At 40.5% G+C, this 19,494-nt stretch overlaps 1 protein-coding gene across 1 annotated transcript in view; it reads left to right on the top strand.

Annotated features, from left to right (window-relative positions):
- LOC125037382 (alpha-1,2-mannosyltransferase ALG9-like) overlaps nt 1-7,867 on the top strand; it is an 8,582-nt gene extending 715 nt beyond the window's left edge. Inside the window, exons 2-13 of the mRNA XM_047630489.1 lie at nt 601-763; nt 1,548-1,753; nt 2,528-2,641; nt 3,226-3,336; nt 3,685-3,772; nt 4,113-4,307; nt 4,659-4,836; nt 5,315-5,452; nt 5,827-5,968; nt 6,182-6,311; nt 6,541-6,671; nt 6,992-7,867. Coding sequence (XP_047486445.1) covers nt 601-763; nt 1,548-1,753; nt 2,528-2,641; nt 3,226-3,336; nt 3,685-3,772; nt 4,113-4,307; nt 4,659-4,836; nt 5,315-5,452; nt 5,827-5,968; nt 6,182-6,311; nt 6,541-6,671; nt 6,992-7,118 — 1,723 coding nt within the window. The 3' untranslated portion in view covers nt 7,119-7,867. The remainder of the gene's footprint in view (nt 1-600; nt 764-1,547; nt 1,754-2,527; nt 2,642-3,225; nt 3,337-3,684; nt 3,773-4,112; nt 4,308-4,658; nt 4,837-5,314; nt 5,453-5,826; nt 5,969-6,181; nt 6,312-6,540; nt 6,672-6,991) is intronic.
- Nucleotides 7,868-19,494: the final 11,627 nt, after the last annotated feature.

Here is a 19,494-nt window from a genome sequence, read left to right as displayed (position 1 = left end):
TGGGATAGAACAGCTGTTTTGTTTTTTTATTATTATTTTGTTCTCTTCTCTATAAATGTCAGAAGGTCAGTCACTACAGGTCTGTTAATCACATTATCTCTCTATTCCTTGTCAGTTTACATGGAAGCTACTCTGTTCTCTAGAATATCTGTCGTCACTGGACCATCTCTAAGGCCTAAACTACTAAAAATTATTTGTGGGTTTTTTGCAAGGGAGGAATTAAACAAATGGCAGGACGGTTGCCAGAAGTCACCAGATACAGTGACACCGAGAGATTTCTGATACCGTCATTGAAGGGTTAAAATCGCACAGGATGGTTTACAGGGATAAAGTATACACTCTCTAGGGAAGTAAGGCAATCAGGGGGTTAGGTGGTTCGGAGACGAAGCCCCTTTGGAGGAAGGTTTTTGATTCATGCAGCTGTGTTTGAGGCAGTTTGTGTGTTTAGGTTGGAATTCATGATTTTGTTAATTTGAGTTGGAGATTTGGTCTCTGGCCTGTGTGGTCCTGTTGTAAATTATTAACTAGTGACATGGCTTATAATCAGGGGATTATATACTTTACTTTCTTTTGTGTATTAAGTATATATTCTTTTCCCAGCTCCAAAGAGAGAGAGGATACTGCACAGAATATAATAGCTGTGGTCGAGCCCTGGACACCAGGAGCATACACAGCTCTCAAGGCGCTCCTCTCCGCCCGGCTCTGTGCTGCCATCTGGGCCCTCATCAACGATTGCGATGAAACCTATAACTACTGGGAACCGGTAGGTTTCTCAGATTGCTTGTGGTTGTTGTCCTCATTAATAAAATTTTTCCATATTTGTTCTATATTCATGTATTGAGTAAATTTGGTTAATCTTTACAGTATGGACACACTAAGCAAGTTGAAGATGATATTCTTGTAGAGGACAAAAAGTTGTAGTTGAAATAATCTGCAGACACAAATGGTGTTGCTACAAATATAGGAAAAATATTGTAGAAAACACTGTTCAAGTTTCAACTCTATTTTGCCGTGCAGACTGAGGTGAAGACAATGTTTCCCAGGTGGTGTTGGGGGGCAGAGACCCCATCAAATCTCCCCTCGGTCAGTGCCTGAAGGGCACACTTAGTCACGGCAACTTAGATTGCTTAATTAATTTTGTATCCTGGAGTTGGGGACTTAGTCTCTGGTGGGTGCATCCATACTGTAAAGAATTACCATAAATTTTGCATGAATGATCATAGTGACAAATATACCAACCCTTATTTTGTGATTTTAGCTTCAATGATTTAAAGAATTCATAGGTAGATAGGAATGACTTAGTGGGATTAATACCCTATGTTTTCCTTTTTATTATTTTGATAGATTTAGATGAATAAGGTAATGTTGATGAATTACTTTTGACTGTATTTCATTTGATGTATTTATATGATTATTACTCATGTGGTTAACAGTATTACATTTACAAACATTATAACTACTTGTTCTTCCATTTTTCCCTCCCTCCCTCCAACCCTCCATCCTTCTCTCTCATGTAACGAAATCCAATTTTATCTCCCCTCGACCAGACCCACTACCTCCTGTACGGCAAAGGATTCCAGACGTGGGAGTATGCCCCCCAGTATGCCCTGCGCTCCTACACCTACATCCTCATCCACGCGGTCCCCGGCTGGATTTACTCCAATCTCCTGCAGTCCAATCGCATGCTGGTGTTCTTCTTCATTCGGTGCATGCTGGCCCTCGGCTGCTCGGGCTGTGAATTGTACTTTTACAGGTAATCGCTGCCTTGGGATGGGTTTTCTTGCTTGTTGTCTCTTATTCTCGTTTCTGTCATTGTTATTACCATTTTGTGTAACTGCTTTGTTATTCTTCATTTGATATTTATTATGAATTTTTTTTTAAAAATGCAGTTTTTTGTCTTTGTTTGCAAATATTTTTATTGTTATGTTTAAAGTCATGATTATATTTGCTTTTGTTGTTTTTCATAATTTTTTGTTATTAGTCCTTTTATCATTATATTTTCTTTATTTGTATTATTATTACTGTTGTAATTGTATATGATAGTGATAGTGGTGGTACCATCAGAGAGATTATTATTATGACTATTACTATTCAGTATGATTTTGGCCAGATTAATAGTATTAACATTATTATTATATCTATGACAAAATGCTCTTATCATTGTTATTTTATATTATAGATGTTTGTGATTTCATTATTAATTGCTATTATTGTTCAGATTATCATGATATTTTAGAACAATTATCAAACTTTTTAATGATCATCATCATCATCATCATCATCATCATCATCATCATCATCATCATCATCATCATCATCATCATCATCATCATCATCATCATCATCATCATCATCATCATCATCATCATCATCATCACAATGTTTTCCATGAAGAGGTTTGTTAAAAAAATATTGAACTCATAATAGGCCAGATTTCATAAGAGATTTTGTGCTTGCAATACCTGACTCAAGAGAAAAGTATACGGAAGACAGATGTTAGAAGTTATAATTCCTCCATTTGTTCCAGGGGTATCTGCAAGGAATTCGGTGCAAATGTTGGGAGGCTCACTCTCAGCATCCTTGTCTTTGCCGCGGGAATGTTCATCGCTTCTACTGCTTATCTTCCTTCAAGTTTTGCAATGTAAGTGTGCGTGTGTGTATATGTAGATGTATGTATGTGTGTGTGTGATGTTTTCACCTTTACCTTGATTTGTCAGACGGTTATTTACATATTCACCTTGAGGTAGTATGCAGAAGGTATTTATCATTATAGAATTGTTATAGCAGAAGTCAGATAATAATAAGAAATATGTCTTCTTTATCTTCAAATTATTTCTGTTCTTTTTCTTCCAAGGTTGTTGTTGACTTGTAGCTAAGTGCCCCAGGAACTTACTATTATCTCCTGGACTTTGTTATTAACTGTATTGCTTGTCTGTGAAGTTGTATTTGGTACTGTTTTTACTGTTTACTTTTTTTTTTTTGGATGCCAAAGCCAACCATTTATTCATTTGAATTTTATTTGATCATTTTTGAAATGGGATTATAAAAGATGTGTGAGTATAAAATGAGGTTTATTAAAGATAACATAAATATATGTATTGAATTTTTATTTTATTTGGAAATTTGCTTGTTTTTTCTTATGTGATAATAATAATAATGATAGTAACAACAACAACAAAACAACAGTATTAATAATTTAATCGCATTTTCGTCTATTCCATTCAGGTACATGACTTTCATGTCGATGGGAGCTTGGTATCATCAGAGTTATGAACTTGCCATTTTTACGACTGCTATTTCGACTTTCCTTGGCTGGCCCTTTGCAGCTGCTATTGGGTAAGCAATGTTAGTGGTTTTAGTTTTAGTTTTTATTTATCTTAATTTATTTTATTATTTTTTTATGCATATTTTTATGTTGTGTTGTGCATACAGTACGTGTAGGCCTATGCAGTTGTGTGTGGTGTATATATATAAATATATATATATATATATATATATATATATATATATATATATATATATATATATATATATTATATATTTGGAGAGAGAGAAATAGAGACAAGAGAAAGAAAAGGAGACGAAGGAAAGGAGAGGACGGGCAAAAATATCTTTTCTTTCTTTCTTTCTTTTTTCTCTCTATCTCTCCCTCTTTTTAATTTTCATGTTTTTTTCTTTCCACAGGATCCCCATCGCATATGACATTGTTTTTCGCAAGCAGCAGATTTTCATGTTTGTCAAGTGGTGCATAATATCCATGGTCACTATCTTGGTGAGTGAATACAGTATTTGTAATTGCTGTCAGAATTACAATAATGGTTCGGGTATTACCAGTGTATCATTAACACTTGATAGCAACTGATGGTTCATCCTATTATCTCCTTCTGAGTATCTGTATTTATGTTCTGTATGTAAATTTACAGTAATATCTACATCTATATCTATATGTGTATAGGCAAAAGGGGATTGGAGTGGCTCTGTGTGTGTGTGGGGGGGGGGGGGGGTATGTGCATGGAAATGTATAAATTATGCCTTGGACATTTAACTATGATGCTGAAAATGGCTATATTTGTGATCACATTTTATTAACATTTTCAAACGTATCTTTTCAGGTTCCAATGGTCCAGATAGATTCTCACTACTTCGGCAGCTTGGTCATTGCTCCTCTGAACATCGTGAAGTACAACATCTTCACTTCTCATGGTCCAGACCTTTATGGCACTGAACCATGGAGTTTTTATATGTTCAATGGCTTCCTGAATTTTAATATCGTGTTTTTAGCAGCACTGGCATCTCTTCCCATGTATGTAAGTGCTGAAAGTCATATTTTGTTAAATTAAGTGCAAGATAGAGGCACCTAGTTTTATGTAATTGAAATTTGTAAATATGTTTACATTTGATATGTTTAGTTGCGTGTATAAAATAGGCAAGAATGATTTTTTATTTACACATAATGTAAACTGTGTTGAAGAGAAATTATATAGTATTATGCTGTAAATATTTGTATTATTGTAAATTCTTGTTATTTATTTTTTCTTTTTCTTTTTTTGTTGATTATTTTTAAATAGCAATCAGTCAGCCATGTGAGATAGTGTGGTGAGTTACCATGAGGCATGAAACCTACATCATTTTTTTTTAACATCTCCCTTCCTTAACAGACACTGGTGTCTTATCTAGTACAGCTGCCGAAGAAGAGCAGCATGTACCTCCCACTGTGGCTCACTCTGTCCCCGCTCTACCTCTGGCTCCTTGTCTTCATCCTGCAGCCGCATAAGGAGGAGCGTTTCCTTTTCCCAGTCTATCCGCTGATCTGCCTTGCCGGAGCCATTACCATTGGTAGGGGAGGCCTGGGTTTCCATTGTTTGAGCGGTTTCTTGCATGTTTGTGGGAGGGAATTCTAATTATCCTCACTTTAGTAGTAACGTAATAGCAGTAAAGAATTTTGATAATGTAGATAGACATGGGTGGAGAGTGAGAATGTGTACACTTTGCATCCAACTAATGCTATTAGGTGTGAATGATTAAATACCATGAAACGTTGATGATATTTCAGAAAACACAATTTCTTATTTTATAGTACTTTTTTCTGTTGATTTCAGGTATGGGAAGGAACAATTATAAAATTTGTTTTGATAAAACATTTTGTTACAACTGCAAAATACATTATGAGAGTAATGTTGAATTGTTCATTTCTTCCTCTTTCTTCTTAATTACATTTGAGTATGGTGTTAGTGAACAGGAAAAAAATTGAAGTCCAGAGTTAGTTTCAAATATTTTCTCCTTATTAAAGCTTTTTCCTTTTATTTCATTGCAGACTGCTGTCAAAAACTGGGCTCGTTCTTGTTATCAGTGAAACGACAACATTACCTGCACCACACAAATTGGTTTGCAATTTGCATCGTTATTCTGACATCGGTGCTAAGCCTTTCGCGTATTGTTGGACAGTATAGAGGTGTGTTATTTTGTGTTTTATTGTATTTTTCTTTATTTACTCATCTATTTGTATGTTTATTTGTTTAATTTATTTTGTAATCTTATTTGTTTAATTTATTTATTTATTTTTTTTAATGTAATTTTATGCTTTTATAAGCCTTTGATATATTTTTTGTTTGTTGTCTTGTTATATATGTGATTGGAATATGTTTGTTAATCATGTATTATACAAAATTTATTAGAATATAAGTTTCATTAATCTCTTTTTTATCATAAGTTTGGAATTTGTAGTATGTAAATCTTTCTGAGCCCTTGATGTTCCCAGCTTAAGGGTGTTACTTCATGTCTAATGATGTTATATTCCAACCAGTTATCTCAAATGAATTTCTACAGCCTACCACGCACCCTTGGAAACGTTCATGGAGCTGAACCGACTTGCTGTAGAAGAGAATTTCCCGACTGACCGGCCAATTAACCTCTGCGTGGGGAAGGAGTGGCACCGTTTCCCATCCTCGTTCTTCCTGCCAGGTTTAAAGTGGGTTCTGTCGAAAAAGCATTGTAGACTGTATTTTTATGTTTTATGTATCTCTCTCTTTGATATCATAGTGCTTATGTAAATGAGAAATTGTTCAGAATACTTTGTGATTTGTTTAGAGGTGTCTTTTATCATGTGAAGAAAATGAGGAGGAGATTCTGAAGTAGAATATGTATTACACTTATTATTGTTTGTTTGTTTTTCTTTTTACAGCTGGAATTTACAGTTCATTGAGAGTGAGTTCCGAGGGCAACTTCCCCAGCCTTATTCGGAGGCGGCCAACGGAACCCTAGTCATTCCCGAGAATATGAACGACATGAACAGGGAGGAGGAGTCAAGATATGTATGTACAGTGAAATGTCTCCTTCTTGGTTGATATTATGAATTTAACTGCTACTATTATTAGATAAATGGAACTTCAAGATAAAATCCAGGAGGGGGATTTTAAAGTTTTTGAATCATAAACTTTTAATGCAAGAAACATTAGACACTACTGATTTATTTCTTCTTGAGCATTAACAAAGGTATTGCAAGTTATTTACTAAATGCTGCATTTTGGGGGCAATCAACAGATATCCTTAAGTTCCTGTCACTTTTTGATCGACTTAGACAGCGAAGAGGAGACGGAGAGGGAGCCGAGATATACGAAACGCACTACGGATTGGATAACTCTCCATAGTGTCCCTTTTATGGATGCACAAAGGTCGGTTGTGTAGATGTATCGGTTTGTCGTAAAAGTCACAGAAATGGCAAAAGGTTTCATTCTATTTACTCCTTTTTTTCCAACTAGTCTTTTTACTCTAACAGTGTGAAGGTAGCTTGAGTTAAGGTTTGTGTTATTGGAAATTATAACCTTTTTTTCTTTAGTCACTTGATATTGTTGTCCAGGTCAGACTTTTCTCGCAGATGCATTCACGTTTATTATACTTAGATTCTTGCTTTGATTATCTTATATTTCTGCCTGTTTTGTTATTATTAATGTTATTAAATCTCTCCCCCCCCCCCCCTTTTTCCCTCACCCAGATCTCCTAGATTACTGCGTGCCTTCTACGTTCCCTTCGTCACGGAACAGCACTGCTCTTATTTCAATTATACCCTGATGCAGTCAACGAAGTGGAAACCAAAGTCACGATATTTAGGACGATTATAGTAATATATTGGATTGTTATTTTGATTAGAAAATAAGATAAATAAATAAAAAGTTGTTGCTGTGACTCAATTGCTGTGAACACTCATTGTACAGTCCAAAGATAATTGGTGTCTGTTTATAACATGCGTTTGTATATTTTGTCGCTATTAATCTATTTATTGTTGCCTTTTTTATTTATTTTATTTTTCATCCTTGTGTTTTCCTCGCTCTGTGTAAGTGTGTAGATGCATGGTGTATGACAAGTATTGTTATTTGGTATTATTCCCTCTTATGTTATTCTTTTTTTTTTTTATGCTTCACTCACTGGTAGAACCAATTCTATAGGTTCTTGAGGTTCATTTCCTTTTATGTATTAATGTAATTCATCTCTATATAGGTTATTTTGTTACGTTTGCCTATGGAGTCTTATTTACTGAACAGCTTTTTTTAATTCCATTTTACGACATTCCATCTCTCAAAGTGTGTAAGGTTATTTATAATAGTGGTCGAGATATTATAGGCTGCCATTATGGAGAAATGTAGGACGTAGAAGAGGTGCGGACGAGGAGTGACGATTCCACGCTGCAAGATCTGTAATGGATGTTTCAGTAATACGTAAGCATCTGAATGATTTAATGTTATTGAAGAAGCGATTTTGAAACGTTATTTTCATGTCTTACATTTTGGAATCATGGGCGTTCATTTTCTGTTTCAAGAAAGTCAAGGGTTCACTGGATGACAATATATTTGTTTGTGAATGAACTGCGGCAAGAAAAAAAAAAAAAAAAAAAAAAAAAAATATATATATATATATATATATATATATATATATATATATATATATATATATATATATATATATATATAATTTGTGTGTGTGTGTGTGTGTGTACATATATACATACATATGTACATATATGTATATATATACACATATATACATATACATATGCATGTTCATACATATATATACATATATGTGAAAGGTGAAAACACTCTACCGTGTTGATATTATGGTAGAAAAACCCACAATGTAAAACTAGAATTTTATTGAAAGTGAGACAACAGTTTTGGAATCCACCTGGATTCCATACGTGTGTGTGTGTGTGTGCGTGCGTGCGTGCATGCGTGCGTGCGTGCATCTGTATGTGTATACATGTATGTATCTGTATGTGTATATATGTACATCTATAAATGTGTATCTGTATGTATATATATATGTATATATGTATATATGTATATATATGGATGTATGTATATATGTATATATATGTATATATGTATATATGTATATATATGTATATATGTATGTATGTATGTATATATATATGTATGTGTATATATATATGTATTTATATATATGTATATATATGTTGGTGTGATAAAAAAAAACAAAAAAAAACAACGAAAGTGGAAAGAGTTGGTATCTAATGTCAGTCCAGTATTGTGTGTCTGCATGTGTTCTGATGGAGAATGTGAGAGCTCATGGAGTATTCACGATCTAACCGCATGAGTAGCGGTTCACCATGGAAATCTATTCGGATGAAGTACCATGAATGCAAGGGCTGAAATAATAGCGTTTTACCTGTCCTATGCAAGTTGGGGTAAGAACCGTCACGAATTTGAATACTGTTTGTAATGCACTGGGTAGATTGAGTGAAGAAAACCTCCTATGCAAGAAGTAAATGTACAAAATCTCCAGATAGTCTTAGTATTAAAATGTGAATAATGCAGTTTGTAAAAGGAGTGAACAGCCTCCTTGTTCAGATGATAAAAAAAAAAAAGAAGAATTAGAGTATATCTTTTTATTGTAATGGTTTGAGTAACACATATGTAACTCATTTTCTTTTATGATGAGAGGCCTGTAGCACTGAAAAATAAGTTACTCTCTTGATTTTTTTATATATGTAAAACATTTGAAATGAATGCTGTATGGTTCTTTATTTATCCCACAGTCTAGTGTGCTATGAATATGAATACTTTTTGGTAATTTAATCTGTACGGTATTATATATATATATATATATCTTTTTTGAGTATTGTTTTGGGCAACTTGTTTTTGAACGTCTATACTTTTTCTCCAGGTTTAAAAAAATATGAGCATCAGTTCCTTCTTTTTCCGGTATTTTTTCTTATCTTTTCTTTTTCTTTTCATTTTCTTTTTGCTGAAGTCCCACACAACTCCATGTTTGTATGGGCTTAGTATATATATATATATTTTTTCCCATTTCTGCCATACATTGATCCCAGAAATCTATTGAATTGTATTGTAATTTTTTTTTTTTTTTTTTTTTTTTTTTTTTAATTATCCAGCTTTCAATATGCATGTGTTTGCATCTATTAAAAAAAAACACACTTGAAAACATAGAGACAAGAAAAAACTCCAATACGTGTAAAATAAGACTTTGAAACAGACACACTCTTAATCCCACTCTTTTTTCAACAGGCAAAAGCAAATATGCTCATGCACAGGCATGCATAAATGCATGCATGCCCCCCCCTCCCCCCCACACACACTCACTCACTCTCACTCTCACTCTCACTCTCACTCTCACTCTCACTCTCACTCTCACTCTCACTCTCACTCTCACTCTCACTCTCACTCTCATGCTCACACTCATACATACACACTCATTTTTACTTTAACACACAGACACACACACACTAACTCTCACTCTCATGCTCACACTCATACATACACACTCATTTTTACTTTAACACACAGACACACACACACTAACTCTCACTCAGTTACACACACTCACACTCACTCACACTCCCTCACACTCACTCACACTCTCTCACACTCACTCACACTCTCTCACACTCACTCACACTCACTCACACTCACACTCACTCACACTCACTCTCACTCACTCTCACTCTCACTCTCACTCACACTCACACTCACACTCACTCTCACTCTCACTCTCACTCTCACTCTCACTCTCACTCTCACTCTCACACACACTCACTCACTCACTCACTCACTCACTCACTCACTCACTCACTCTCTCACTCTCTCACACACTCACACACTCACACTCTCACACTCTCACACTCTCACACTCTCACACTCTCACTCTCTCACTCTTTCACTCTTTCACTCTTTCACTCTTTCACTCTTTCACTCTTTCACTCTTTCACTCTTTCACTCTCTCTCACTCTCTCTAACTCTCTCACTCTCTCTAACTCTCTCACTCTCTCACTCTCTCTAACTCTCTCACTCTCTCTAACTCTCTCACTCTCTCTAACTCTCTCACTCTCTCTAACTCTCTCACTCTCTCTAACTCTCTCACTCTCTCTAACTCTCTCACTCTCTCTAACTCTCTCACTCTCTCTAACTCTCTCACTCTCTCTAACTCTTCACTCTCTCACTCTCTCACTCTCTCACTCTCTCACTCTCTCACTCTCTCTAACTCTCTCACTCTCTCTAACTCTCTCACTCTCTCTAACTCTCTCTAACTCTCTCTAACTCTCTAACTCTCTCACTCTCTCTAACTCTCTCACTCTCTCTAACTCTCTCTAACTCTCTCACTCTCACTCTCACACCCCCCAATCCCTTGCCCGTTGTTGTCGTGGGGGGGGGGGGGGCTTAGGAGGCGGAGACTGGGACCCAATGCAGGGGAACTCCTCAACCTTGCATGGTCTTTTTTTCCCCTCCTACTTTTTCGTTTCTGTCCCTTCACCAACCCCTTCTACTATCCACTTCCTAAGGTGTGAGAGCCATGCTGAAAGGATGAAAGGCTGACTTTGTGACAGTCCTGAACGGCCTGAGGGAGCCATGGGCACGGTATTCCCCTGCTTTAGTTGTCTAGCCCTTACCCCTCGAGGGACCCTGAGGGGTGGACCGTTTCTCTCCCCAACATACTCCAGGCTTACCATGGCCAACAATGAAGATTTTATACCATTATTAGATAGCACATTTATTTTGCTTTTAACCATTAACCATACCATTATTAGAGGCAATGAGGCTTGCCTCTTAATCAAATAGCTCCACCAATTCAAACTCGCCTGATTCCCTGACCCCAGGCATTCCTTTGACCATGGCTCTGAACGCTACAACTAATACCCCCTCCTCAGTGCCTACCAGTACAGTATCCCTAGGAGACATTTCTACTCTACCAACATGTTCGACTTCAACAATTATACCCCCACAACCTTCTTCATCAACTACCCCATCCTCCCATATTACTACCTTACAACCTTATTGTCCACCTCCCCATAACACTACCTCCCTCAACACTACTCCCTCTTCCACACTCCCCCGTCCTTCTACTACCCCCATCTCTACAAAATTCTTAAATACTCTATTTAGCCTAGCCAAATGGGACCGATTTCTCGTGATCCCTCCCACAGCTTCTCACACTTTCTGCTTTAACAACCTGTTTTCATTCCTCAAATGCGTATACATCCTTCACTTGATCTAACCCCTATACATTACCTTACCCGACCTTAACCCATTTACTCGTCAATTCCTTTGCACAGCTTTGACAACTAATCACTGACTCAACCACCCTTCATTACCATTTACTATAGTGCTACATGACCTTAGATGTCTAGCACATTTATTTTGCTTTTAACCATTAACCTTCACTACCATTTCCCCCCCAATCCCTTGCCCGTTGTTGTCGTGGGGGGGGCTTAGGAGGCGGAGACTGGGACCCAATGCTGGGAACTCCCCAAGCTTAGGACTCAGCCCTTGACTCAACAAAATTTGCATGGTCTTTTTTTCCCCCCCTCCTACTTTTTCGTTTCTGTCCCTTCACCAACCCCTTCTACTATCCACTTCCTAAGGTGTGAGAGCCGTGCTGAAAGGATGAAAGGCTGACTTTGTGCCAGTCCTGAACGGCCTGAGGGAGCCATGGGCACGGTATTCCCCTGCTTTAGTTGTCTAGCCCTTACCCCTCAAGCGACCCTGAGGGGTGGACCGTTTCTCTCTCCAACATACTCCAGGCTTATCATGGCCAACAATGAATAACCATTAACCATTAACCATACCATTATTAGAGGCAATGAGGCTTGCCTCTTCATCAAATAGCTCCACCAATTCAAACTCGCCCGATTCCCTGACCCCAGGCTCTCCTTTGACCACGGCTCTGAACACTACAACTAATACCCCCTCCTCAATGCCGACTAGTACAGTATCCACCCTAATCAACACCCCAGGAGACATTTCTACTCCCAACATGCTCAACTTCAACAACTATACCCCCACAACCTTCTTCATCAACTACCCCATCCTACCTTATTACTACCTTACAACCTTATTGTCCACCTCCCCATAACACTACCTCCCTCAACACTACTCCCTCTTCCACACTCCCCCGTCCTTCTACTACCCCCATCTCTACAAAATTCTTAAATAATCTATTTAGGCCAGCCAAATGGGACCGATTTTTCGTGATCCCTCCCACAGCTTCTCACACTTTCTGCTTTGACAACCTGTTTTCATTTCTCAAATACATATACATCCTTCACTTGATCTAACCCCTATACATTACCTTACCCAACCTTAACCCATTTACTCGTCAATTCCTTTGCCCAGCTTTGACACCTAATCACTAACTCAACCACCCTTCACTACCATTTACTATAGTGCTACATGACCTTAGATGTCTAGCACATTTATGCTTTTAACCATTAACCATTAACCATTAACCATTCACTATCACTACCATTTACTATAGTGCTACATGACCTTAGATGTCTAGCACATTTATTTGCTTTTAACCATTAACCATTAACCACGACTCCTAAAACTGCAACTACTACCCCCTCCTCAGTGCCTACTAGTATATTATCCACCCAGGTCAACACTCAACCTCCAGGAGACATTCATACTCTCCCAACATTTTCAACTTCGTCACCTCTACCCCCACAACCTCCTTCATCGATCACTCCATCCTCCCTTATTACTACATTACAGCCTTATTGTCCACCTCCGTAATACTACCTCCCTCAACACTACTCCCTCTTCCACACGTCCCTGACCTTCTGCTACCCCCATCTCTACAAATATCATAAATACTCTATTTAGCCCAGCCAAACGAGACCGATTTTTCGTGACCCCCCTCCCCCTTACTGCTCTATACTCTGTCAACACTCTTCTCTTCCAGCAATATCTCCAAAAACAAGTAGGCAAAGTCTTTCCGCTATACCATTATCAATTCTTAACTGATCTTTTTGGCAACCTCATTCTTGCAGAACCTCATCCAACCCTCAGTACTAGCACCGGAACGGTCTCTATCTCCCCAGCAAACTGCCCTATCTGTAACCCCCCCAATCCTTTGCCCGTTGTTGTCGTGGGGGGGCTTAGGAGACGAAGACTGAGACGAAGACTTAGGAACTCCTCAACCTTGGGACACAGCCATCGACTCAACTAATTTTGCATAGTCTTTTTTCCCACTCATACTTTTCGTTTGTTTCTTCATCAATCCCTTCTTCTATCCACCTCCTAAGGTGTGAGAGCCGTGCTGAAAGGATGAGAGGCTGACTTTATGTCAGTCCTGAACGGCCTGAGGGAACCATGGGCACGGTATTCCCCTGCCATACCTGGCCCTTACCCCTCAAGGGGACCCTGAGGGGTGGACTATTTTTTTTTTCCCAACATACTCCAGGCTTATCATGGCCAATAATGAAGACATAACCCCAATCTTAGGGGCAATGAGGCTTGCCCCTTTATCAAATAGCCCCAATCCCAGCTCTCCTTTGACCACGGCTCCGAACACTGCAACAACTCCCCCATCATCAATGCATACTAGTACAGTATCAACCCTAATCAACAACCAACCCCCAGGAGACATTTCTACTCTCCCAACATGCTCAACTTCAACGCTTTTACTCCCACAACCTTCTTCATCAACCACCCCATCTCTCCTTATTACTACCTTACAACCTTATTGCCCACCTCCCCGTAACACTACCCCCCTCAACACTACTCCCTTCTCCACACGTCCCCGCACTTCTACTACCCCCACCTCTACAAGAATCCTAAATACTCTATTTAGCCCAACCAAATGGGACCGATTTTTCGTGATCCCTCCCACAGCTCCCTACTCTCAAAACACCCTCCTCTTCCAACAATGCCTCCAAAAACAAGTTGGCAAAGTCTCTTTCCGTAGCCGACGCGACCACTCCCGTCTCGTCACAGTAACAACTAAAAACCAAGCTATAGCATTAACAAAACTAACTGATCTATGTGGTAATCCCATCCCTACAGAACCTCATCCAACCCTCAATACTAGCACTGGAACTGTCTCTATCTCCCCAACAGATTGCCCAATCCATGACAAAGAATGGTCAGATTGTGGATAGGACTTACTCGCTTGTCTCACAGACTATGATGCAACATATGTACAATGCTACTCCATTCCTCCCAGAGGAAATCGTAAGAAATCCATCAACATTGCCAAAATTACTTTCCGTAGACATGACCTTCCCTTAAATGTTTACATAGGTGGGGAATCCTTACCTGTCCGACCATACCAACCTCCTCCTCGTCAGTGCCAAAATTGTTGGCATTTAGGACATCCTGCCAAACATTGCCGTTCCACAGCCAGATGCCCGCTATGTGCCCAACCTGGCCATACTCGATCAAATTGCTCGGCACAATCACGCACATGTGCAAACTGTGGCGGCCCCCATAATGTACTTTATAGAGGCTGCCCCACCACAAATTTGAGTCTGAGGTAGCAACTCTCGGATTCAGACTTGGACTCACTCTACGTGAAGCCAGACAGGAAGCACGTCGACAAGGCTTTTCTCTTACCCCCTACTCCAGTAATGTCGCTCACTCTGCCAATCCCCCTACCTCCCAAGCTCCTACATCCCTCTCCTAAACCCAACCCCCCTCCATCTAACTTCCCCTCTTCTACCTCCTACCTTCCCCAGTCAAATTCTTTTGCCATCCTAAACCCAGACACTCCAATCTCTACCCAATCAAATTCTTTTGCTATCCTAAATCCAGACACTCCAATCTCTACTACAGCCCCAACACCTTCCCCTCTCCCTCCCCGCACTACCCGCAGCAGACAGAATAAACGTTCCACCCCCTCTTCCCCTACCTCACAATCACCTCCACCTTCCTTTGCCCCTATTCAGACACCAGACTTCTCTCCCCCCCCCCCCCCTCACAAGAAAACCTTTATTTCACAAAACTCCCCAACCAACTCCACTACAGAAACTCTTGAAGATATCCAGAACTACATAATCGAGTCCCAAACTAATACTCATCCACCTTCAAATTCTACAACTCCCGCTCCCTCCACACTCAAAGTGACTGCCGATATCCATCCTCCTCCTACTCATATTCTCCCTACACCCAATCCCCCTACCCCATCCCAACAAAACCCATCCCCCCTGACTCCAGCCCCACCTATATTAACCCTCCCACTATCCCCTCCATCCCTTCCACTCCCTCCTGGATACACACGTGAAACCCTCATGTCACAAGTACCCTCTTCCCCAGACCCTCTACCTCCCGACACCCCTCCTGATACAACACCACCTCCCCAACCTCATTCTTTATCACACCCTCTAGCACCTTCCCCTTCAAATTCTCCAACACGCACTGCAATCTTTGCCAGTAAATCAACGAAAGTATAACTATCCTTCATTGGAACATTCGCGGTTTCCGAATGTTCCTCTTTCAGTCCCACATATTCTATTCATGCCCACGTCCTCCCTAAATAGACATCCCAACTTATCAGACATCCTTACAAAATCTCACACTTTCTGCTTTGACAACCTGTTTTCCTTCCTCAAACGCATATATATCCTTCACTTGATCTAACCCTTTACATTACCTCATCCGACCCTAACCCATTCACTCACCAATTCCTTAACCCAGCTTTAACAATTAATCACTAGCCCAACCATCCTTCACAAACATTAACTATAGTGCTATATGACCTTAGATGTCTAGCACATTTATTGCTTTTAACCATTAACCAATTAACCTATCTGTAACAAAAATTCGTCAGATTGAGGAGAAGACACTCGCCTGCCTTACGGACTATGATATAATATCAGTACAGTGCTACTCCTAGAGGTCATCGTAAGAACCCCACCAACATTGCCAAATTTACTTTCTGTAAGCTTGACCTTCCCTTTAATGTTTACATTGGTGAAGAATCCCTCCCTGTCTGACCATGTCAACCTCCTAACCGCCAATGTCATTACTGTTGGCGTTTAGGACATCCTGCCAAACACTGCCGTTCCACAGCCCGATACACCCTATGTGCCCAACCTGGTAATAACCGATCAAATTGCTCTGCAGTCACGCACATGTACCAACTGTGGCGGGACCCATAATGCATTTTATAGCAGCTGCTCCACCTACAAGTTTGAGTCTGAGGTGGCAACTCTCAGATTCAGACTCGGCCTCACTCTGCGCGAAGCCAGACAGGAAACACGTCGACGAGGTTTTTCTCTTACCCCCTACTCCAGTAATGTCGCTCGCTCTAACTCTTCCCCTCCCTCCCAAGACGTTCCTACACCCTCCCCTATACCTATTCCTACATCTTACTTCCCCACTTCTACCTCCTACCTTTCCCAGTCAAATTCTTTTGCCATTTTAAATCCAGACACTCCAATCTCTTCTGCAGCCCCATTACCTTCCCTTCTCCCTCCTCGCACTACCCGCAGCAGACAGTCTAAACGTTCCACCCGTTCTTCTACCACACACTCGCCTCCACCTACCTTTGCCTCTACTCCTCTGACACCAGTCTCCCCCCCCCCCCTCACAAGAAAACCTTTTTTCTCACAAAACTTCCCAACCAACTCTTTTACAGAAACTTTTAAGATATTCCAAAATATTTGATCGAGACAAATTGACACCGAAACCCCTCATCCACCCTCCAATTCCAAAACGCCCGCTCCCTCCACACTCAAAGTGACTGCCGATATCCATCATCCCCCTACTCATATTCCCCCTTCACCCCTTCCTCATACTCCCCAACACAGCCCCCCCCCCCCAACTCCAGCTCCACCTACATTAACCCTCCTTCCATCCCCACTATCCCTTCCACTCCCTCCTGGATACACACGTGAATCCCTTTGTCACAAGTATGCCCTTCCCCATATCCTCCACCTCCTGATACTACACCACCTCCCCCCTCTTATTCCTTATCTCACCCCCTAGCTCCTTCCCCAGATCCTCCACCTCCTGATACTACACCATCTCCCCCCTCTTATTCCTTATCTCACCCCTAGCTCCTTCCCCTTCAAATTCTCCAACACGTACTGTAACCGTTTTCAATCATTGATCAGCTAAGGTAGAGCTCTCCTACATTGGAATATTCGCGGTTTCCGTTCTCACAGACCTGATCTTCGTCATATCCTTTCTTCTTATAATCCATCCATTAACTGCCTCCAAGAGACTTTTCGTACACATCTTCCTATACCAATGCCCAATTACCAGTTTGTCTCTTCATCACACTACCTTTCTGTCTTGTCTATACGTATCTATCAGAAAACACCTTATGTCATATCTCCCTTTCAAACCACTGTCCCTTGCACAGTTATTCGCATCTTTCTTCGCCGCTGGATCACAGTTAATTCAGTCGACTTCTCCCCTGCCTTTGAAACTCTGATTTTCCAACTCCAGCCACCTTTCCTCGTAGTTGGCGATTTTAACTGTCAACATTCTTTGGAGTGATTCTATCATCAACTCCCGTGGCCGATCCCCAGAGCGCTTCCTCTCCACAGCTGACCTTATTATTCTTAATTCAGATCGCCCCACACACTTTGACATACGCACGCAGTCTTTTTCATTCCTTGGCCTCTCTCTACGCTCCCCTTCTCTCCATTTAGATTTCCATTGGTCAGTTCTAGACCACTTTCCAGTCCTCCTCTCTCCTACTTTATGTGTACCCCTTCCAACCCACCCTCCCACACACTGGTGTGTGTGTGGCGGGGGGGGGGGGGGTAGCCATCTACTATCCCTACCCCTCATCCTCCTACTTGTCCATTTCAGATATGATACAATGTTTCACAGCTACGGTCCTTGCCTATACAGCCATTCGTCGAACCTCAAGACCCTATATCTCCAAATGCGTTCCATGGTGGAATTCCGATTGCACCAAAGCGCTCCACTTAAAACGCGCAGCCTGGAACAATTATCGCTACAAACGAGGCACCCCTAATCAACTATCAGCCCTTATCTCTTTTAAAAGAACCTCCGCTTGTCTTCGTCGTACAATCCAGAACAGCAAAACAAATAGCTGGCGAAATTATGGTTCCTCACTTACATCTTCAGTTTCAGCTCTCTGGCGCCGGGTCCATAAACTATCAGCCCCCCCCCCCCCCCCATCGAGCCCCGTCCTCCATATTCGAGATACTCTCATCTCTGATCCTCTCCAAGGCGTTAATGAACTATATAACTATTTCAGCCAGGTCAGTAGTGGCTCTCATCTTTCTCCACACTTCTCATCCATTAAGACCATCAGGGAACGCACCGCATCATCTTCACCCTATCCTCTGCTGAGTCCTATAATGCTCCTTTTTCTTCCTCTGAACTCAACGCTGTTTTACAGTCGCGCCGCAACACTCATGAAGCCCCTGACGGTATTCACTACCGTATCTTCCTATTTCTATTAACTATTTTCAACCACATATGGACGTCAGGAATTTTTCCCTCTCATTGGCGAGAAGCTCTTATCCTCTAACTAACTGCTTGTACAAACTGCTAGAGCGAATGGGTAACTTCTGCTTAAAGTAGTATCTTGAATCTCAGTCTTCTCCCTCCTTCCCAGTTTGGTTTCCGCCGTGCCTGAAGTACAGCTGACCCCCTTTGATCATTTCGAGACATATATTACATATTCTTTGACCTAGAAAAAGCATATGATACCACACGATATGATACCATGTTCTCCAACAATTGTCCTTCCAAGGCATACACAGAAACACAGGTGTCTTTATAAAGTCTTTCATCTCCAAATGCACTATCCACGTCATCATCCTTTCCTCAGTTCGAAGGCGTCCCACAAGGCAGCGTGCTCAGCACCTATTTATTCCTTATTGCCGTTAATGACATTGTCTAAGCTTTACCACCAGGAGTCCAATCATCCCTAGATGTCTCTGCTTCTGGCACATCCATACCAAATCTCCGCCAATTCCTCCAGTCTGCAATATCATCAGTATCTTCCCGGGCCACTAACCATAGCAACCACTTTTCTACCTCCAAATCTTTCTCTATCCTCTTCTCTCGCAACCTCCACTCTTCTTATATGGCGCTCCAATCCAATACATTTCCTCTGGCAAATTCCTTGGCGTTATTTTTGACTCCAAATTGTCCTGGCGAGACCATATCTTTTACATTAAAGGAAAAGTTCACCGTCGCCTCCGAATCTTACAAACCCTATCCCATATATCCTGGGGCTCAGATCGCAAAACTC

Source organism: Penaeus chinensis, chromosome 23 (genome assembly GCF_019202785.1).
Source record: "Penaeus chinensis breed Huanghai No. 1 chromosome 23, ASM1920278v2, whole genome shotgun sequence".
NCBI classification, from domain to species: domain Eukaryota; kingdom Metazoa; phylum Arthropoda; class Malacostraca; order Decapoda; family Penaeidae; genus Penaeus; species Penaeus chinensis.
The sequence above is the reverse complement of the archived record's forward strand: the minus strand, read 5'-3'. Positions and strand labels throughout refer to the sequence as shown.